The following is a 23110-nucleotide window of genomic DNA, read 5'->3' as shown; positions in this document are numbered from 1 at the left end:
AGCATAGTAAATATCTATGTACTCATCATTCATTTACCAATTACCATCATCCATGTATCTTTTTACATGGAACAAAGATCAAACTTAGTTATCCAAAAGACAAACAGCTTTAAGCACGAGAAATTCCTGAATTCATGACAAATCTTAAAAAGAGGGAAAACTGTCAGGTAAAGACAGTAAGACTCAAGGAAAAGATAAAAGGCACCCTATAAATGCTGGTGGGGATGAACAGACAATTTGACAAAATGTATCACAAGCCATCAGTATGCCCATCTTTCTGACCCACCAATTCTATTCAAGAAAACACATGTTCAAAGACTGATCTCCAAGGATACTCATTAAAGTACTATTTATATGAAAAAAATATAAATAATCCAAGTGCCCAACAGAGAACACAAAAAGGTATTTGTGATATATTAAGTGAAAACCACAGGCTACCAAACAAAATATACAGTTTGGGTCCAATCATATTAAAAAATACACACACACTCACACACATGATATACAAATTGACTGGAAAGATACCGAGCAAAATGTTAACAGATTCTCTCTGAGTGCAGAGATTGTCAATGATTTTTATTTCCTTTTTGCTATTTTCTATATTTGCCAATGAACACTTTCTTGGGATTAAAAAGGAAAATAGTTATTTCAAGATAAAAGGAATAAGCTAAGACCTATGGTACAAAGATCTAAAAGCACTTATGTATATTCATTAGGTCAATCAACCTTTCTTTAAGCTGAACTAAGTGTCATTTTATTAACTGTATAAAAGTGTGAACTAAAGCGTGGAGGGCTGATTTAGCAGAGTCCACAGGAGAAGAACACCGGGGGCTGACAAAGAGCCTCGTCAATGCTCTAAATGGCTCATAACACCTGCACTGTATCCTGAACATAGCAGAGGCTAAGTAATGACCGTTAACTTACTACCCATCAATATACATCTCTCCCAACATTAAAAAAAAATTCATTCCTAATGTTCCCTCAAAACTGCATCAGCCCAAGTTCTAATTCTCAAGTCCTAGTTCTAAGAGGCCTGCAATGAACTCTCCCTGGTAGTTGCTCCCCCGTCATGAGTCTTCTTGCTTGATTCACTAGGCTGCCCGGGCCTCAGGGCCTTTACACTTGCTGTCCTCACTGCCTGCACGCTGTGGCTGAGATCTGCTTATGGTTCCCTCTCGGGTCTCATTTTCAACATTACTCCAAAGTCATCTCCTCAGAGACCTCCCCTGACTATGCTTCTTAAAGCAGCACCAGGCCTTCGTCTCACACTCACTCTCTGGAATTACCTCATTTATGGGTTCAGTGTCTGTCTCCCAGCTAGGGTGCCTGACTGGTGAGGGCGGGGATTTGGGGTCCTCACCGCTAGGCCCTGGCAGCAACACCAAAGCTGACCCGCAGTAGGAGCTCCGTACGTATTTGTTGAATTAGTGATCGAATCTACTTGGGCTAACGCTGGCTTTGCTGATTCAGATCAGCGTGGGGAAGAGAACAGTCTTGAAGGTAAGTCTTGGTTATCAGTGTTCTTCCTGGTTCTGAGTAGCCAAGTTTTGAGAGCTGGTCCTTAAGGCTCTGACTGCTGTGGTACAAATAAAATACTCTTATTTTTGAAACTCAGTTTTATTTTTGGAACAAACATTTGATCTTAAGTATCGTCTAAGCTAGAACACCCTCTCTGGGGTGTAAAAGAGAGCCTGTTCCAGAGATCAATCTCTAATTCATGCCTGAGAGTCAGCCGTGCTCAGGAGCCGGGACCTCAGTCAGCAGGACTTAACATGGATTTGATGGACACGTGGGGAGTGTCCACCACGCCCGCGGCAGGGCTCCCTTGGCGCAGGGCCCGCGGTAGCTGGAGGAGCACCTGTGCTAGTGCCCAGCTGCTGAGGCTGCCGCCGCTCACTGGCTGTTTCCCTTCAGCAAGCTTCTTGACCTTTCTAAGCTGCAGTTTCCTCATTCGTACAATGGAGATATTTATAGCACCCATCTTGAGGACTGCTGTGCGGATTAAGTGAAAGGATTAGCAAATGTTCAATAAGCAGGGGCTATTATTAGCATGGGTATCATCTAATACCCATGGACCACCACAGAGGTGGTCCAGGGCCAGAGGGCACACTGCTTGGTGGCAAGGGGGAAAGGAGAAACAACACCCGCCCACCAGCTCCTGGAATTTTGCCGGTGGGGGGCCCCCCAGGCCCAGCACTGGTCTCACAGGCAAGAGGCCCAGCCCTGTTCTTTATCCCAAAGCCACAGTGACAGGCCCAGGGCACTATCTGAGTACAAAACGCACTTAGCTAAATTTTTTGTTTTTTAATACCAACAATGCATGTTTACTGTAGAATAATTAAGATGTTCAGATAATTAAAAAAAAAAAACCAAAAAACTACCCACAATTCTACCATTCATAAATAACCAATTCACTGTTAATATTTTGGCGTATATTCTCCCATACTTTTTTCTGTAATATATGTATGTGTACCAAAACGTGGTCATACTTGACATATTTTTCCACTACATGGCATTTTCTTTACTTTTTATTACTTAACCACGTACTGTAAATAACACACTATTTTTCATGGTTCACATAGACCCACCGTATGGATAAACTATAATTTACTTAACTGATCCACAACTGGCAGGAATTTAGGTTGTTTTTAATACTCTCACTGTACTGCATTATAAATACTAACACAGTGAATGTTGTTATAAACATTTATAGACATTTATATTTATTCCCACAGAATCGATTACTAGGAATGAAGTTTACATGTAAGAGGGTGTACTCATTATTTAGCTGCTGTCTCTCAGCCCCAAATCCACCCTTTTTTTTTTTTTTTAAAAAAGACATTTATTTATTTATTTCTTTGGTCACGCCGGGCTTAGTTGCAGCACTGGGCTCCTTAGTTGCGGCATGTGAACTCTTAGGTGCGGCATGCACGTGGGATCTAGTTCCCTGACCAGGGATCGAACCCAGGCTCCTGCATTGGGAGGACGGAGCCTTAACCACTGGGCCACCAGGGAGGTCCCCCCAAATCCACCCTTTACACTTGGCTTTGTGATACTGACGCTGGGACTCCAAGTTTCCCTTTGCCAGCTGGCCTCCTGTTAGGCGCCAACAGGGGGCGCTGCAGGGGAGCTGGAAAACTGAAGAAGGGACTTGGACCTCTGCTGGCTTGCTGCTCCCATCATGGACTCTCCAGCCCAGCAGCAGCAGCTGGCTCGTTTCCAGCTTTGTTCCACACTCGCAGGACCAGGAATCCCACATGCCCTCAGAGACACCAGCACCAGCTGGCCAGCATGCTTCCTCAGGCCTGGGTCCCAGTTCTGTCCAAGCACTCATTTGAGGCACTAGAATCCCATAACCCCAGCCTTTTCCCTTGGTTCCCCAGCCCTAGGGACAGATGATGGCCTCTCCCTGCACCGACAATCTGTACTACCCCAGTGTTCCTTATTTGCCTTTTCTGTCTTCCACTACCTATTTCACCAGTTCCTTATGTTAAATTCTATTAAACTAACTGGCAGGTTATCCTAACTGGGCCTTGACTGATATGGAAGATAGAAGGCTTTGGTGTGGACTGCCAATTTGCCTTCCAGAAAGGCTTTACCAACTTACATTCTCAGAGAGTTTCATAGCACTAATTCTACACACGAGCTACAGAGGAGATGAAATAGACTTTTGCAGGTTCGTTTATTTCCCTACAACCATATTAGCACTAGGTATTCCCATTTTAAAAATAAATTTAATAGGTGAAAAGATGTACCTCATCATTATTTTAAGAAATGCAGAATTACCTTCAATTCAGCTAAGCCTGACAGATGCAAGGGACCATACAAGGTCCCGTCCTGTACACGGGTGATGCACCACTTGTACCTGAATGGCCCATGGTCCTCTCCTACCAGGGCTAAGAGGTAAGAGGAGGACAGGAGAGCCAAGTGGGGGCCTTTTACCCAGGAGTGTTCTCTGCTGCTGCCAAGGTGAGCATGTTAACAAAACTTCAAGAGGCCCGCATACTTGTTTAGGTTTAAAAGGATACAGGCAGGCTTGGGGAAGGAGAGAAACTCCCAGTAGGTGACATAAGATAATAGTGACAAAGGGGAAAGGAGGTAGACAGGTTCTTGAGCCTGAGAAGCACACAGAGAGAGATGCCAGCACCAGCCCAAAATGAGCAGGAACAGGTCTTGGTCTACAGGGAAGGGATGGTTGTCACTGAACACAGAGGAATCCCCAAACCGCTGCTGCCGCCGTGAACAGCAATGGACTGTGCTCTGGGAGGCTGGTGTTTCTTCCAAGAGCATGGTGAGTACATTCTGCTAAATGGGCGCCCAGAACGTGCTAGGTTCCATAGAGGATAAGAAGACAGACAGGGGCTTCCCTGATGGCGCAGTGGTTAAGAATCCACCTGCCAATGCAGGGGACACAGGTTCGAGCCCTGGTCCGGGAAGATCCCACATGCCACGGAGCAACTAAGCCCATGTGCCACAACTACTGAGCCTGCGTTCTAGAGCCCGTGAGCCACAACTACTGAGCCCACAAGCCACAACTACTGAGCCCGCATGCCACAACTACTGAAGGCCGTGCACCTAGAGCCTGTGCTCCGCAACAAGAGAAGCCACCACCATGAGAAGCCCACGCACTGCAATGAAGAGTAGCCCCCGCTCGCCGCAACTAGAGAAAGCCCGTGTGCAGCAACGAGCACCCAACACAGCCAATAAATAAATAAATAAATAAATAAATAAATAAATAAATAAAAAGAAGACAGACAACACACTTCCTTTCCTGAGAAATATACAAACTGGAGGGGAAATGTTCCATTTGTACAATCCTGTGCCTTTGGTAGAGAACAGGTGAATGGTCCCCTAAGTAACAGGCTTTATGAATACACATTTGCAGTTCAAAAGCCAAATTAAAAATGAAAATTTGGAATACAATTCAACCAGAAGAGGAAGACCTCCTTGCAGAGTGTCTGATACATTCTCAGTCTTGCTCACCAGTGTCACCCAGCACCTAGAACAGTGCCTGGCAAATAGTAGGCACTGGATGAATGTACAGAATTAGTCAATGAGTGAAGACTCTCAGAGATCCTGATTCTGTTGGTTTTTGAGTGGGGTCTTCAAGAATAAGCATTTTTAACAAGCTCCCAGTTTTACCCAGTTTTGAAACTCTGGGTTACAGGACAGTGTTGCAAAACTAATGTTGTAAGTTAAAAGCTAAAATGACCCAGGTAGTTTCAGATAAAAACACCAACTTGATCTCAGTGTTACCCATCTGACTTTCAATGGATCCCACTGAATCATCAGGGACTAGTATGTAGAGTGGTCAGTGTAATATTTCCACAACTCAGGGGAAAAATAACCAACAGTTTATGCTCTGCTGGCAGTGTATAAGTGGGTCATACTTAGAAGCCGATGTCAGAATATTAGGTAACAGGTTTGGAACAACTTCATCCACTGGCTTTAGATGACCTTGCCCACCTGTACACAACAGGAACCTACCTGTATAAAACTTCATCAGGGAAGGGACCAACAGCTTGGTGGAGAGAGGATGGTTCTCAATCATTTCAAAAAACTTCTGGGTCCGTGGCTGAACAGCAGGGTTAGTCATAAACATGACTTCTACGAGTTTGGCCACCAGATACGGATTTCGGATGTAGTTCTGGTTACACAACATCACAACGAGGAACATCACAATATCCTGAGTACAGGGCTCATAAAGCACCTGAGGAGAGTATCTGAAGAGAGGTGAGAGGAACAGCTAGTAAAGCTCTGAGAAAACACGGGTGGATGCTGGTGTCATTAGGCAAGGAAGGGGACGAATAGGTCTAGCAGCCAGGACACGGAGTTCCCCTTAACTTGCTGAGTTTAAGGTGACTATTCCCATTACAAATAGGTAGATTTAAAACCCATTGCGTCTATTGGCCATAGCATGTTATATTATCTTATGTTTTAGAAAATAAACCAAAGGTATGATTAAATCGTAGGTGAATTTTACAAAAGATCTTCATGACCAAAAAGACTTTAAAAAATATTTTGATGGAGTTGTTTTCATTTTTTCAAAGTTCAAACATTGGTTATAAACTCAACCTATTTCTTTGTAAACATTCTCTAATTTTACAATTGAGAAAAATTTTGCTACAAAATATAGAGGTGGGTATTTCTGGCTTTTGAATGTTCACTCAGATATTTATAAACGGTTTCCTCCTTGTTTCTCAGACACACAATTCGACTCACTTTTCACAGAGCACATTATTACCAGCACTGTTAATCCTCCTCTGTCTTGAGTTATTATTGGAATTGGCTGGATGCCACAGCCGGATTTATTTTTCCAGTCTCCAGGCAGCATTCGGTTAAAGCAATGGCATAAGATGGAGGTTCATAATATAATGTACATATTAAATATAAACACATATTAGAACTATGTAATACGTGAATGGGACTTACTGTACAATAAAAAATAAAAATTCAGCAACATCTTCTACATAAAACTCAGGCAATGCTGCAAATACCTTGGGGACATCTGAACTTAAAGGCAGTGTGACACTGTCAAAGAGAAAAAGTACAGGTTACAAAATGAAATCATGACACATCAAACTACAAGGAATATTACACTACCATTACAAGTAAGTGTTTCATCTGGAAAAAGCTCTCATTCTATAATACAACTATGTAAAAAGTGCACAGGCAAAGAAACTACAACCAGAAATGAACAGGGAATAATGAAGACAGGGATAGGCTAGGGTGGACGTGAAACGTTTTTGTTTTTCCTTTTCTTGATTTCTTGATTTTTATTTATTGCATTAAGCTTAATGCAATAAATGTGAAGGAAATAAAAGGGTCATGTTTGGTCATCTTATGGAACTCAAACTGTTTGAGACAACAGAGCTACACATGTACTTTAAATACTATTGGGTCGGCCAAAAAGTGCCTCTGGTTTTAAAGTAAAAATAAAAGACACATTTTTCATTTTCACCAAGAACTTTATTGAACAACGTCTTCACCCTTTTGATCCACTACCTTCTGCCATTTTTCAGGCAACTTCATAATTCCATCTTCCCAAAACTTTTTATCTCTTTGAGCAAAGAACTGTTCCAGGTGCCTTTTACAGTCTTCCAGGGAATTGAAGTTTTTTCCATTAAGAGAATTTTGTAAAGACCGAAATAAATTCAAATCCAAAGGTGCAATGTCTGATGAATATGGTGGATGAATCAGAACTTCCCAGCCAAGCTGTAACAGTTTTTGCCTGGTCATCAAAGAAACATGCAGGGCTTCCCTGGTGGCGCAGTGGTTGAGAATCCGACTGCCAATGCAGGGAACACGGGTTCGAGCCCTGGTCTGGGAAGATCCCACATGCCGCGGAGAAACTAGGCCCGTGAGCCACAATTACTGAGCCTGCGCGTCTGGAGCCTGTGCTCCGCAGCGGGAGAGGCCGCGATAACGAGAGGCCCGCGCACCGCGATGAAGAGTGGCCCCACTTGCTGCAACTAAAGAGAAAGCCCTCGCACAGAGACGAAGACCCAACACAGCCATAAATTAATTAATTAATTAAATAAAATAAGTATAAAAAAAAAAAAGAAACATGTGGCCTTGTGTTATCCTGATGGAAGATGATGTGTTTTCTGTTGACTAATTCTGGACACTTTTTATCGAGTGCTGCTTTCAGTTGGTCTAATTGGGAGCAGTACTTGTTGGAATTAATCGTTTGGTTTTCCAGAAGGAGCTCATGACAGAGGACTCCCTTCCAATCCCATCACGTACACAACATCACCTTCTTTGAATGAAGACTGGCCTTCGGTGTGGCTGTTGGTGGTTCATTTTGCTTGTCCCACGATCTCTTCCGTTCCACATTATTGCACAGTATCCACTTTTCATCACCCATCACAATTTGTTTTAAAAACAGAACATTTTCATTACATTTAAGTAGAGAATGGCATTCGGAAGTACGGTCAAGAAGGTTTTTTTCGCTTAACTTATGTGGAATCCAAACATCAAAGCAATTAACATAACCCAGTTGGTGCAAATGATTTCCAACACTTGATTTGGATATTTTGAGTATGTCGGCTATCTCCCACGTGGTATAACATTGATTGTTCTCAGTTAATCGTTCTCAGTTAATGTCTTGATTTGATCTCCATCAACTTCAACTGGTCTACCCGACTGTGGCGTGTCATCCAGTGAGAAATCTCCAGCACGAAACTTCGCAAACCACTTCTGACAACATTTGATCAGTCGCAGCACCTTCTCCATACACTGCACAAATCTTTTTTTGCGTTTCAGCTGCGTTTTTACCTTTCTTGAAATAGTAAAGCATAATATGCTGAAAATGTGACTTTTTTCCTTCCATCTTCAATATTAAAATGGCTACACAAAAATTCACCAATTTTGATGTTTTTAAATGCACGCTGATATGACAGCTGTCACATACAACCTAACAAAATTGTTTCGAATGAAGTTAAGGAAAACTAAGTGCTACTAGAGCCATCTTATGGAAAAAACTGAACGAACCTTTTGGCCAACCCAAGATTTTCCACTCCTGCAGGGGGCTTGGGCCAACCTCACCAACATCGGTGATCCTGAGATTTCATAATAACCATAAAATAATAACAAATAAAACAATAATGGCTGCCTGGAGGAGCTGTCCAGGTGATGATAAAGAGATCAAGAATGTTCTCAGCTCATTCTCTGAATTGGCTAGGGATCTGCCTGGACCCAGTGTCTAGGGGGACCTAATATCCTGTTAACTCCAGCGTTTAGCTTCCAATTTCCTTTTCTATCAATCAAAGATTTTATAGCCAATGTTCCAAGAATATAAAATGGGAAACAGTCTCTTCAGCAAGTGGTGCTGGGAAAGTTGGAGAGCTGCATGTAAATCAATGAAATTAGAACACACCCTCACTCCATGCACAAAAATAAACACAAAATGTCTTAAAGACCTAAACATAAGACATGACACCATAAAATCCTAGAAGAGAGCATAGGCAAAGCATTCTCTGATATAAATCATACCAATGTTTTCTTAGGTCAGTCTCCCAAGGCAATAGAAATAAAAACAAAAATAAACAAATGGGACCTAATCAAATTTACAAGCTTTTGCACAGCAAAGGAAACCATAAAAAAAGACAAATGAAAAGACAACCTATGGAATGGGAGAAAAGTATCTGCAAATGATGCGACAGACAAGGGCTTAATCTCCAAAATATACAAACTCATACAACTCAACAACAAAAAAAATCAAACAACACAATTGACCAATGGGCAGAAGACCTTAATAGACACTTCTCCAAAGAAGACATACAGATGGCCAGTAGGCACATGAAAAGATGTTCATCACTGCTAATTATTAGAGAAATGCAAATCAAAACTACAATGAGGTATCACCTCACACAGGTCAGAATGGCCATCATTAAAAAGTCTACAAATAACAAATGCTGGAGAGGGTGTAAAAAAAGGGGAACTCCCCTATGCTGTTTGTGGGAATGTAAGTTGGTGCAGCCACTGTGGAGAACAGTATGAAGATTCCTCAAAAAACTAAAAATAGAATCACCATATGATCCAGCAATCCCACTCCTGGGCATATACCTGGACAAAACTATAACTCAAAAAGATACATGCACCCCTATGTTCACAGCAGCACTATTCACAATAGCCAAGTCATGGAAACAACCTAAATGTTCATTGACAGATGAATGGATAAAGAAGATGTGGTACATATATACACAATGGAATACTACTTAGCCATAAAAAAGAACGAAATAATGCCATTTGCAGCAACATGGATGCAACTAGAGATTATCATGCTAAGTGAAGGAAGTCAGAAAGAGAAAGACAAATACCATATGGTATCACTCATATGTGGAATCTAAAATATGGCACAAATGAATCTATCTACAAAACAGAAACAGACTCACAGGCATAGACAACAGACTAGCGGTTGCCAAGGGGTAGGGGGGTGGGGGAAGGAAGGATTGGGAGTGTGGGATTAGCAGATGTAAACTATTATATATAGGATGGATAAACAACAAGGTCCTACTGTATAAACACAGGGAACTATATTCACTATCCTGTGATAAACCATAATGGAAAAGAATATTATAAAAAAAAAGAATGTCTATATATGAGTAACTGAGTCACTTTGCTGTACAGCAGAGACTGGCACAACACTGTAAATCAACTCTACTTCAATTTAAAAAAATAAATAAAAGCGAGGCTTCCCTGGTGGTGCAGTGGATAAGAATTCAACTGCCAATGCAGGGGACACGGGTTCAAGCTCTGGTCCAGGACGATCCCACATGCCACGGAGCAATTAAGCCCGTGAGCCACAACTACTGAAGCCCGCGCGCCTAGAGCCCGTGCTCCGCAACAAGAGAAGCCACTGCAATGAGAAGCCCGCGCACCACAACAAAGAGTAGCCCCCGCTCGCCGCAACTAGAGAAAGCCCGGGTGCAGCAACGCAGACCCAATGCAGCCATATATAAATAAATAAGTAAATAAAAATAAATAAATAAATAAAAGCAAAAACAAAAAAACCCCAGAACAAAAAAAAACCCCGAAGATTTTTTTTTTAAAGAGATTGGAGTTTGTTTATTTATTTATTTATTTATTTATTCATTTATTTTTGGCTGTGTTGGGTCTTTGTTTCTGTGCGAGGGCTTTCTCTAGTTGCGGCAAGTGGGGGCCACTCTTCATCGCGGTGCACGGGCCTCTCACTATTGTGGCCTCTCTTGTTGCGGAGCACAGGCTCCAGACGTGCAGGCTCAGTAGTCGTGGCGCACGGGCCTAGTTGCTCCGCGGCATGTGGGATCCTCCCAGACCAGGGCTTAAACCCGTGTCCCCTGCATTGGCAGGCAGATTCTCAACCACTGCGCCACCAGGGAAGCCCCACCCCCGAAGATTTTATAGCCAGTTTTTAAAAAGCACTATGTCAAAATTAATTTAATAGGTGTTGACAGTCCCTTATTACTGTAACTAATTCTAAGGAAAATACTTACTTACTTATTTACTTTTTTCCCCAGGCTGCGCCATGCGGCATGTGGGGATCTTAGTTTCCCAACCAGGCGTCGAACCCACGCCCCCTGCATTGGGAGTGTGGAGCCTTAACCACTGGACTGCTAGGCGAGTCCCCGAAAATATTTATTAATATTACTACTTTCTATGTAAGTACAACGTGGAAATGAATTCTTAATAACGTAAGGGTCTTGGTTTCAGGTATCGGCTTTGAGGAACAATAAAGACAGCACAGCCTGGTGCGTGGAGCCGGGGTGAAGAGGGCGGAGCACACTCACGCGGGATACGCAGGGTCCAGGATGCGGAGCAGCAGCTGAATGAGAAGGCCGTAGAAATGCAGACATCTTCTCAGGAAGCCCTCGTCAAGCAGACCAGCGTCAGCACAGGCCTTGCATCGTACCAGTTTCTGCGGAAGCAGGTATGTCCCCGCCCATAGATTAGTTGGCGGCTAAGTACCTGCAGTGTGATTGGGCAGGGAATGGGCAAGGAGATGGGAAACCTAGCCTCTAGGGCTTCAAGAGCTTCATTGCTAACTGCCTATAAGATGCTGGTCATGTCTCAAGAGCTTTCTCTGTTCTAAGAGAAAGAAAAGGCATGCCATGCGAAATCACTGGGCACAGAACCTAGCACACAGCTAGTGCTGAAAAAGGTTAGGTTGTCACTGTCATATTCAAATAACCTGATGGGGGAGGCCCTTTGGAAGTCAGGGATGGTTACTGAGAAGAGCCAGACAAATCCGCATCTCAATTCCAGGTCAGCACTGAAAAGCTGCTCTTGGGCAAAATGCTTGCCCACCAAGGATATAATACTCCCCTCAGAGTATCGCTGTGAGTTTAAACACACACGTGAGCACACATTGCATATAAACAGTTTATAGGCTTCTTGAAACCTATCTCTGGAGTGCTTAGGGGGTCTATAGACCCCAGAAAAGAGCCCCCAGCTTTTTCTGCATCTCAAAGAGGTCTACTGTATAGGTAAGTAAAACTGAAATCTTAACTTGTACCAGAAATCTAAGTCAGGTAAAAGGTCTACACATCATCCTACTAATCAACAAAAAACACGACCAGCTAACATTCAGCTTTGTAATTTGAACATAAAAATGCATAAATGAAAAATGCATAAATTTGCTGTCTGTGCTTCCCTTGCACAACCTTAGCTAGCACTTGTTTTCAGCTATGTCTCATAAGCAGAAATCTTCTCGTCTGCAGTTAGGTTCTATACGATGGATCATTTTCAATTAAACAAAGAATGAGGGGCAAAGGAAAGAGATCTTTCCACTAAAACAAATCCACTTTGTCAAACATCATGAAAATGCGTGGCTGGACAAACTGGAGTTGTGTGTGTTTTGAGGTGCGGGGGTGAGGGTCAGCAGATGGGGAGGATCTTGCACAAGGCAAGGAAAGGGAGGTGATGTTCAACTGAGGATGATAAAATCCATTAAGAATTCATATTGTCATTGGCATAGGCGTAGGCATTTTCTGTCCTGATATTTAAATATACACAGAAACTATCCACAAGTTTTTAAATGTACCATTTTTATCTTGGGGGGAAGAGAATAATGAGAAAAACTGAGGACATTAAACTGCTCATTCAAGGCGCATATTCTGGTGGGAAAATTACTATTATGAGGCTGGTCTATCATTATCCCAATTAATGATACAAACCTTAAGCTGAGTTTTGCAGCGCTTCAGCATTTCACGGTGTCTAGCTGCCAGTGGGGAGTCTTTCCATTGGCTTTCATTGTTTTTCAAATCTTCCACAGTTCTGAAAGTAAAGACTAACAGTCAAATGAAAGAAGACACACAGATCCATCACCCACCTTATCTATTCATTTTCCCCATGTCACTGACTCTCAGACACATGTCCCCTCTCTCCCCCCATGTCAGCATCACCAAACTCAGTGGCAAGTTATGGCTAAACTGGCAGCCTTTTTCTTTCTTACTGGTTCCCAACATAACGATGTCTTAAAGTGGATGGCATTTTAGATTTGACGAAATACAGTAATCATTACTTTTGGAAGGAAATACATTGTTCCCAGTTTTTCTGTGAGTGAGAAAATGCAAGGTTACTATGCCTACTCAATTACCCAAAACAAAAGGCTACTTTACTAAGGGCACTTTTCCTTCTGCTTGGAATGCTCTTCTCTGAGGTTACCTTTGCGACTTGCTCCTTCACTCCCTTCAGGTATCTCCTCAAATATCACCTGTCAGACAGGTAAAGCCTTCCCTGATCATGTAATATGCTGCATATTTTAAAGACTGGTTCACTTAACACTATGTCAACCCTTTCTATCTATCAAAACATTGTGTAGGAAACTAGGGGGCAATAAATTCTTTAAAAGTACACTTCCTAGCGACTTCCCTGGTGGTGCAGCGGTTAAGAATCCGCCTACCAATGCAGGGGACATGGGTTCGAGCCCTGGTCCAGGAAGATCCCACATGCCGTGGAGCAGCTAAGCCCGTGTGCCACAACTACTGAGTCTGCTCTCTAGAGCCCGCGAGCCACAACTACTGAGCCTGCGTGCCACAGCTACTGAAGCCCACGCACCTAGAGCCCCTGCTCCGCAACAAGAGAAGCCACCGCAGTGAGAAGCCCGCGCACCACAACGAAGAGTAGCCCCCGCTCGCCGCAACTAGAGAAAGCCCGTGCGCAGCAACGAAGACCCAACACAGCCAATAAATAAATAAATTAAATAATTAAACAAAAACAAAAACTACATTTCCTAGATTCCCTTGCTGCCAGCATTTCTGCACATGACCTAGCTTCCACCAAGAGGTGAGCCCTCACTGAAGGCAGAAGTGAATATAGTGAAGTGACAGCCACATGGTTCTTCTGGAAGCACAGCGTGGAGGGGTTTTGCTTGAGGCACTAGCAGAGGCTGAACCCTGAAGCAGCTCCTTCCTGCCAGGCCAGGTTCGAAGAAGAGCTCTGGGAGTCCTCTTTTCCAGGCGTGCCAATGATTCAATAAACCAAATAGTAGCCTTTAATTATCCTCTTTCTGCTTACCTCAGATAAAGTGGATTCCTCTGTCTACAATTGGAACGTGAATAATGGTAGACAGAATAATGCTCCGCCCCACCCCCATACAGGAAGATGTCACAGCTTAATCCCCAGAACCTGTGAATATGTTACCTTACATGGCAAAAGGAAAATTGCAGATGTGATTAAGAGCATGGAGCCCAAGACGGGCCCATATGTCTGGGTGGGCCCAGTGTCATCTCAGGGTCCTTCTAAGAGAAAGAGGGAGTCAGAGTAAGAGAAAGAGTTGTGACAAGTGAAGCAGAGGTCAGAGAGAGGGAGAGCTGAAGATGAGATGCTGCTGATTTTGAAAAGAGAGGAAGGGGGCCGTGAACCAAGGAATGCAGGGGGTCTCCAGCAGCTGGAACAGGCAAAGAAAGAGATTCTTCCCTAGAGCCTCAGAAGGAATGCAGCCTTGATTTTAGGACTTCTGACCACCAGAACCCTAAGGTAATAATTTTTGCTATTTTAACTCACCAAGGTCGTGGTAATCTGTTGCAGCAGCAAAAGGAAACTAACATAATGACTATATGCTTATTGGCAAGAAGAGGTTACAGGTAACAGGCCCTCCAGAAAAATGGGCCTTTGGGATTAGTTCTTCAACTGGGCTGGTGTGAAAGTGGTGAAGGGGACTTCCAGTGGTCCAGTGGGTAAGACTCCACGTTCCCAGTGCATGGGGCCTGGGTTCGATCCCTGGTTGGGGAACTAGATCCCGCATGCCGCAACTAAGATCCCGTGTGCCGCAACTAAGACCCGGTGCAGCCAAAATAAATAAATAAATAAATAAATAAATAAATAAATAAATAAATAAATAAAATATTAAAAAAAAAAAAGAAAGCGGTGAAGATTCAGTTAGCATGTGAGGGCATAAAACTGGTAGCCCAGGTTCTCAGTGGAAAAACAGCTGCATAAACGATCACCAGTGACCTCCTGGAGTGAAGAGATGGTGTGGCTACTTGTAACTATGCTGGAGAGCTCACAGAAGAAAATGACAGGTTCCAGATTTTAAAATCTCGCTTCAAGAACAAGCCAATGAGTCAGGGAGTTTCTAAGACGACCATAAAGAAGCAGAGTCTGGTCCTATAAAGCACCAAATTATAACATAGACTGAATCCATAACCTCACTGGATCTCTTATCTGAATGTCAGAGCAAAGACTGGGACTCCAAGAATTCAAATGGAGGAGTTCGGGAGAACCTAAGTACCCAAATCCCTAAATGCCCTGAGCCTCGTCTGACAGCAGAAGTAGCTCCTGCAGTGATTGTAGCTGAGGTGGTCAGATTGCAGGATGATGCCAATTTCCCTTAGGTCCCAACCCATCATATGTCATTGCTTCCAGAACCGTAACTGGAGTGAGATCAATCACTGCCCTTATGGACCAATTACAAAGCCTCATGCAGGAAAAGCACACATTTGAAGAAAAAAGAAAGACCAAGATTTGCTAATATGTTATATTAGCTTCCTACTGCTGCTGTAACAAATCATCACAAACTTACTGGCTTGCAGCAACACAATTATAGTCTTAGAGTTCCGGAGGTCAGAAATCTAAAACGGGTCAGCAGGGGGTGCATTCCTTCTGGAGGCTCTAGGGAGAGTGTTTCCTTGCCCTTTCCACTTTCTAAAGGGAGCCCGCATTCCTTGGCTTGTGGACCCACATCACTCTGATGTCTGCTTCTGTCATCACATTTCCTTTCTCACTCTGACCTTCTTGCCTCCCTCTTTTTTTTTTTTTTTAATTAATTTGTTTCTTTATTTATTTATGGCTGTGTTGGGTCTTCGTTTCTGTGCGAGGGCTTTCTCTAGTTGTGGCAAGCAGGAGCCACTCTTTATCACGGTGCGCGGGCCTCTCACCATCGCAGCCTCTCTTGTCGCGGAGCACAGGCTCCAGACGCGCAGGCTCAGTAATTGTGACTCATGGGCTTAGTTGCTCCGCGGCATGTGGGATCTTCCCAGACCAGGGCTCGAACCCGTGTCCCCTGCATTAGCAGGCAGACTCTCAACCACTGCGCCACCAGGGAAACCCTTGCCTCCCTCTTAAAAGGACCCTTGTGATACATTGGGTCCACCCAGATAATCTAGGAAAACCTCTCCATCTCAAGGTCCTACAATTAATCACATCTGCGAAGTCTCTTTTACCATGTAAGGTAACACATTCACAAGCTCTGGGGACTAGGACATGAACATCTTTGCCACACCATTGTTCTACCTACTACATCTGTAGTGAAGAAATGTGGCAGTATGTGTGGAACAGACTCTGAAGATGCTTGATCACCAAGAGAGGAACATGCTAACATACTCCTAAGTGGGGATAAGTTCACTGACATGAATACAACGACCAGAGCCTCTGGATTCAACCTTATGCTGAGTATCTGGGAGGGGCTCTAACTGTGTGCCCACCTGGTTGACTAAAACCTAGAATTGAAGTTGTTAGGAATTCCTTGATATAAATTCACAGGAAGGAATCCAAAATATAAGAAGCTGGGAATATTAATATAGATTTACCATATATGACTAGCTCAGAAAACCACCCTCTCAAAACACACACATACCCCAACTGTGTCCTGGAAGATACTTTTTTTTTTTTTTTAAATCTGACTTCAGCCAGATGTACTTTTATTTATTTAATTAGTTTTTTTATTTTTAAATTTTATTTATTTTATTTATTTATTTTTGGCTGAGTTGGGTCTTCATTGCTGCGCGCGGGCTTTCTCTAGTTGCGGCGAGCGGGGGCTACTCTTTGTTGTGGTGTGTGGGCTTCTCATTGCGGTGGCTTCTCTTGTTGTGGAGCACGGGCTCTAGGCGCCCGGGCTCAGTAGTTGTGGCTCGCAGGCTGTAGAGCGCAGGCGCGGTAGTTGTGGCACACGGGCTTAGTTGCCACGGACTACGGGCTTAGTTGCTCCGCAGCATGTGGGATCTTCCTGGACCAGGGCTTGAACCCGTGTCCCCTGCATTGGCGGGCAGATTCTTAACCACTGCGCCACCAGGGAAGCCCTGGAAGATATTTCTTGTATCACAGCACTGAAAAATACACAGGTGATGGGAACACCAACATCTCTGAAAGGCACCAACCCTCACTGCAGGCTGGGAGTGAAGATGGCAGATGGTGCCATTGAAATGCACCCTCTGAAGTCAGTGGAAATGATGGGACCACAGGACGGCATCCATTCCAGGATGAAGGAACAGACAAATCAGAGTCGGAAATTTTTATAAGCCTCTCAATAACTGATATTATAAGCTGATAAAATCAGCAGACATAAGGAAAATTTGAACAAAAGATAAACAAACTTAATCGATATATGTGAAATACTGCAATAAGCAACAAAGAAAGCAGATTCTTTTCTTTTCTTCTTCTTTTTTTTTTTGGCTGCGTGGCTCGTGGGATTTTAGTTCCCTGACTAGGGATTGAACGGAGGTCCTCGGCAGTGAGAGTGCAGAGTCCTAAACACTGGACTGCCAGGGAATTCCTGTGCATTCATTTCTGCTATGGAACATTTACTAATTTAAATGTTAGCTACAAGGCAAATCACAATAAAGTTCAAAGAACATAAATCGGAATATGTCGTCTGACAATGGAATTTAGCTAGAAATCAGTAACAAAAGATAAATGAACAAATCCCTCCAAGAATCTGGAATTTAAGCACCCCATCTTTATATAATCCACAAGTCAAGTAAGAAATAATAAAAATTAGGGCTTCCCTGGTGGCGCAGTGGTTGAGAATCTGCCTGCCAATGTAGGGGACACGGGTTCGAGCCCTGGTCTGGGAAGATCCCACATGCCGCGGAGCAACTAGGCCCGTGAGCCACAACTACTGAGCCTGCGTGTCTGGAGCCTGTGCTCCACAACAAGAGAGGCCGCGATAGTGAGAGGCCCGCGCACCGCGATGAAGAGTGGCCCCCGCTTGCCGCAACTAGAGAAAGCCCTCGCACAGAAACAAAGACCCAACACAGCCATAAACAAACAAACAAATAAATAAATAATTTTTAAAAAAAAGAAATAATAAAAATTAGAATATATTTTGAACTGAACAATAAAATATGACATACCAAAAGGTGCTCAAGATCACTATCAAGGAAATGCACATCAAAACCACAATGAGATATCACCTCATACCTGTTAGAATGGCCACTATCAAAAAGATAAGAAATAAGTGTTGGTAAGAACGTAGAGAAAAGGGAACCCCTGTGCACTGTTGGTGGGAATGTAACCTGGTACAACCACTATGGAAAACAGTATGGATGTTCCTCAAAAAATTAAAATTAGAACTACCGTATGATCCAGCAATTCCACTTCTGGGTATTTAGCTCACGAAAACAAAAATGAAAAGATATATGCACCCCCATGTTCATTGCAACATTATTTACAATAGCCAAGATAGAGAAACAATCTAAGTGTCCACCAACAGATGAATGGAAAAAGAAATGTCACACACACACAGACACACACACACACAGAGGAATATTATTTGGCCATAAAAAAGAATGAAATTTTGCCACTGGTAACAACATGGATGGACCTTGAGGGCATTATGCTAAGTGAAATAAGTCGGACAGAGAAAAATACCATATAATCTCACTTATGTATGGAATCCTAAAAAAACAAACAAAAACCCAAAATACCAAGTTCAAAGACACAGAGAACAAGACTGGTGGCTGCCAGAGGTGGGGGAGTGGGGTGGACAAAATAGGTCAAGGGAGTCAAAAGGTACACAAACTACCAGTTATAAAATAAATAAATAAGTCATGGGGATGTAATATACAACATGGTGACTATAGTTAATAATACTGTACTGTGTATTTGAAAGTTGCTGAGAGAGATCTTAAAAGTTCTCATCACAAGAAAAAAATGTTACTATGTATGGTGACAGATGTTAATTAGACTTACTGTGGTGATCATTTTGCAATATATGCAAACATCAAATCATTATGTTGTACACCTGAAACCAACATAATGTTATATGTCTATTATACCTCAGTAAAAAAGATGACCTACTAAAAATGCAGCTAAAGCCATACTTAGAGGGAAACTAAACAGCCTTAAATGCATATATAAGAAAGGGCTGAAAATGAATGATTTAAATATCAACCTCAAAAAGCAATAGAAACATCAACAAAAAGCAAATTAAACTAAAAGGAAATAATAAAGGCCCTACAGACACAAAAGTGATAAAAAGAGGATACTATGAACAACTTTATACCGAAAAGTTTTGAAACTTTACATACCATGGGAAAACTGGCACAAGATGAAATGAAAATCTAAACAGGCCTATATCTGTTAACAATAAAATACATAATTTAAAAAACTTCCCACATAGAAAACTCTAAGCCCAGACAACTTCATCAATGTTTCCAAACATTTAAGGAAGAAATAAAATAATTCTTACACAATAAACTCCTCAAAAAATATAAAAAGAGGGAACACTCCACAACTCATTCTATGTGGCAAGAATAATGTTGATAACAAAATCTGAGAAGGCCTTAACAAGAAATGAAAATCATAGGTCAATCTTTCTTTTGAATATAGACTCAAAACTCCTAAACAGAATATTAGCAAACTGAATATCCAATGAGATTTAAAAGCAATAATATAGAGTTGAGTTTATTTCAAGAATATAAGGGAACTTCCCTGGTGGTCCAGTGGTAAAGAATCCACCTTCCAATGCAGGGGACGCGGGTTCGATCCCTGGTCAGGGAACTATGATCCCACGTGCCACGGGGCAACTAAGCCTGTGTGACACAACTACTGAGCCTGCATGCCTGAACTAGAGAGCCCACACACTCTGGAGCCTGCGCGCCACAACTACAGAGAGAAAACCTGCACACCACAACTAGAGGGAAGCCCAGGAACTGCAACAAAATATCCTGCATGCCTCAACAAAGATCCCGCGTGCCGCAACTAAGACCCAACGCAGCCAAGAATAAAATAAATACAAAAATAGTATTAAAAAAAAAGAATGTAAGATTGGTTTGATATCAGAAAGCCAATGGATGTAATTCAACTATATTAATAGAATAAAGGGGAAAAAAAAATCTGATCTCCTCAACAAAGATGGAAAAAGATTTTAATAAAATTCAACTCCTGTTGAGAACAAAAAACTTGTAGAAAATAATCACCTAAAAGGGAATTTCCTGGGCTTCCCTGGTGGCGCAGTGGTTGAGAGTCTGCCTGCCAATGCAGGGGACACGGGTTCGAGCCCTGGTCTGGGAAGATCCCACATGCCGCGGAGCAGCTGGGCCCGTGAGCCACAACTACTGAGCCTGCGCGTCTGGAGCCTGTGCTCCGCAACAAGAGAGGCCGCGATAGTGAGAGGCCTGCGCACTGCGATGAAGAGTGGCCCCCGCTTGCCGCAACTAGAGAAAGCCCTCGCACAGAAACGAAGACCCAACACAGCCAAAAATAAATTACAAAAAAAAAAAAAAAAAAAAAAAGGGAATTTCCTTAATCTGATAATAGAGGATGTCTAAAAAACTACCCCCCATTAACTGGAATAAGAAAGAAATTTTAATAAAGTTATCAATACTTCTACTCAAGACTGCAGTAGAAATTGTAGCCAGGGCAGTAAGGCATGAAAAAGAAAATTATGAGAAAGAAAGAAAACTGTCATCATTTACAGACAACATGATTACATGTAGAAAAAACAATATTAAGAAATCTACCAGGCAATTATTAGAATTATATTATTAAGTGATTGATTCTATTTTAATTCAAGGCAGATATAGATATGACACACTTTCTATCATACCCAGACTACACCACTCCTGGACCAAATGGTGTAAATGGCTACTCCATTATTATTCCAGATGACTTGTTCAAAAAAATGTTTGCCTCCTATTCCTGTGACCTTTGTTTGCAGGTGCTGGTACATGGGGAGAAATGCTTAGATTAAGAAAAACAACAATGGTGCTAATGAATAGGAAACTGAGGCTACTATCTGGCCCTTTTAGACTTCTTATGCCACAGGACAATGTGCAAAAAAAGTGAATTACATGTTGGTGGGAGTAAATGATCTTGTTTATTAAGGGAAACCAGAGTTACTGTTTCACAGTCCAGGGAAAGAGGGGTATGTCTGGAACCCAAGAAATCCTTTAAAGTGCCTCCTGATAATATGGTGCCCAGTGGAAAAAGTTAATGTAAGTCTCAACCACATACCAAGGGTTGAGAACTCTAGAAATCAAAGTTTGGGTCACTTCACCATGCAAAGAACTCTGGCCAATCAAGGAACATGGATGTAGTAGCAGAGGCAGATGGTATACTGTACCACATGTACCTCTCACATTCAAATCTACTGGTCACAAGGGAAATGCCTGCTTGTGAGAACAAGTGGTGACTCAGGCAACCTCAGGACATGGCATCATGCACATACCTGTTGAGCTCCCGGATGGCCCGGAGCCTGCGGATGTAGCGTCGGCAACCCGGCAGAATTGAGAGATGGTGGGCGTGCAGGGTAAGAAAGAAGCATTCCGTAGGGAATTTCGGCTCAGAAAATGGAGGTTGATCTCCATCTAGGAAAAAGAACAAAATCCCTGAAATAAAATCTATCACATGACTATATCAGAGGAAAAGCACAATTAAGAAGACAAAATTACACTTGAATTTTCAAGAAGTTTAAGGACACTTTTAAAAAATTAGACTTAATGGGACTTCCCTGGTGGTGCAGTGGTTAAGAATCCGCCTGCCAAGGCAGGGGACACGGGTTCGATCCCTGGTCCAGGAAGATCCCACGTGCCGCGGAGCAACTAAGCTCGTGTGCCACAACTACTGAGCCTGTGCTCCAGAGACCGCAAGCCACAACTACTGAGCCCATGTGCCACAACTACTGAAGCCTGCGCGCCTAGAGCCCGTGCTCCGCAACAAGAGAAGCCACTGCACTGAGAAGCCCGCGCACTGCAACGAAGAGTAGCCCCCGCTCGTCGCAACTAAAGAAAGCCCGTGCGCGGCAGTGAAGACCCAAAGCAGCCAAAATAAATAAATAAACAAACAAACAAACAAACAAACTTATAAAAAAAAAATTAGGCTTAGGTAATGTTATAAGAAAAACAGAATTCCTCTGAGCTCCATTTATGATCAGGTACTCTGCCCCATCTAATTAAATGTTTATACAGATGTACACCAACAATCTTCAGTGATGTGTCTTCCTGGTGTATTTTATAGAATCATTTCTATTATTCAAACATCATTGTTAAACCTCAAAATGGTATTAGATTATGTAAATAAGCTACAGATTCCATAGCCATTTCCCTACTGTTGGACATAATTGTTGTTTCTAATTTTTCTCTATTAGAAACAGTGCTGGGAGGATCTATGTACAACAAGTTACTCCCTCACCCCCTCTCCCTTGCCAGCTTTGGGAGCATATTCTGGGAAGTGGAATTATTGAGAAAGACAGTATTACAGTTTTTTGTTATGAATCACCAGAATTCACTTTAATTGATAAAATGCCATCTATTTATTTACAAACTTATATTTTATCTTATCACTCTGTTTTTGAATAACTTATAGTTACAGAATATTAACTTGAATTTCTTTCAATTTGTATCTAATTCCTATAAATACGTATATTTTTCCCTATAAGTATATTTTATTTGACATATACTGCTTATATTTTTTTCCCCCTAACAAAAGATAACTGTTTCTTGGTAGAATTTACTTTTGGTCTTACACATTTATAACAGTTCTGCATTTTGAATATGATTTTATCAATTATGTGACACATATTTTCTCCCATTCTTTTATTTTACATATTCATTTTGTCTCCCTCTATAAAAAGTATGTTTATATATTAAGATATATATATATTGTCTCTGATGATATTCTCCATTTCTTAAATCATTAAAAATTTCTCTTTTATGGCTGGGTCAAATCCTCTGTTCAGCTTTTTCGTGCCAGGGAAGGATGGAATCTCTACATTACTCCATGAATAATTTTATAATGTTTAAAACTAAATGTCATATGGTTTTTATGTTTGTCATTAAGTAACATGTTTTTAAAAATTTTTTAAATTGAAGTATAGTTGCTTTAATAACATGCTTTATAATATAGAGAAAAAGATCCATAATCTTAACACCTTCAAAATATTCGTATTTTTATTCCATCAATTCATCAA

At 42.1% G+C, this 23110-nt stretch overlaps 1 protein-coding gene across 4 annotated transcripts in view; it reads right to left on the bottom strand.

Annotated features, from left to right (window-relative positions):
- The window catches only part of UBE4B (ubiquitination factor E4B), a 114217-nt gene that overhangs the window by 20075 nt on the left and 71032 nt on the right, over positions 1-23110 (bottom strand). For all 4 annotated transcript variants that reach the window (XM_036857149.1, XM_036857130.1, XM_036857144.1 and 1 more), the window contains 5 exons: positions 21371-21509; positions 12657-12756; positions 11271-11398; positions 6433-6531; positions 5488-5723 (listed from right to left, as the gene is read on the bottom strand). In XM_036857149.1, coding sequence (XP_036713044.1) covers positions 5488-5723; positions 6433-6531; positions 11271-11398; positions 12657-12756; positions 21371-21509 — 702 coding nt within the window. The remainder of the gene's footprint in view (positions 1-5487; positions 5724-6432; positions 6532-11270; positions 11399-12656; positions 12757-21370; positions 21510-23110) is intronic.

The sequence above is a fragment of the Balaenoptera musculus genome, chromosome 1, assembly GCF_009873245.2.
Source record: "Balaenoptera musculus isolate JJ_BM4_2016_0621 chromosome 1, mBalMus1.pri.v3, whole genome shotgun sequence".
Classification (NCBI taxonomy): domain Eukaryota; kingdom Metazoa; phylum Chordata; class Mammalia; order Artiodactyla; family Balaenopteridae; genus Balaenoptera; species Balaenoptera musculus.
This window is presented reverse-complemented; position numbering and strand designations above follow the sequence as displayed.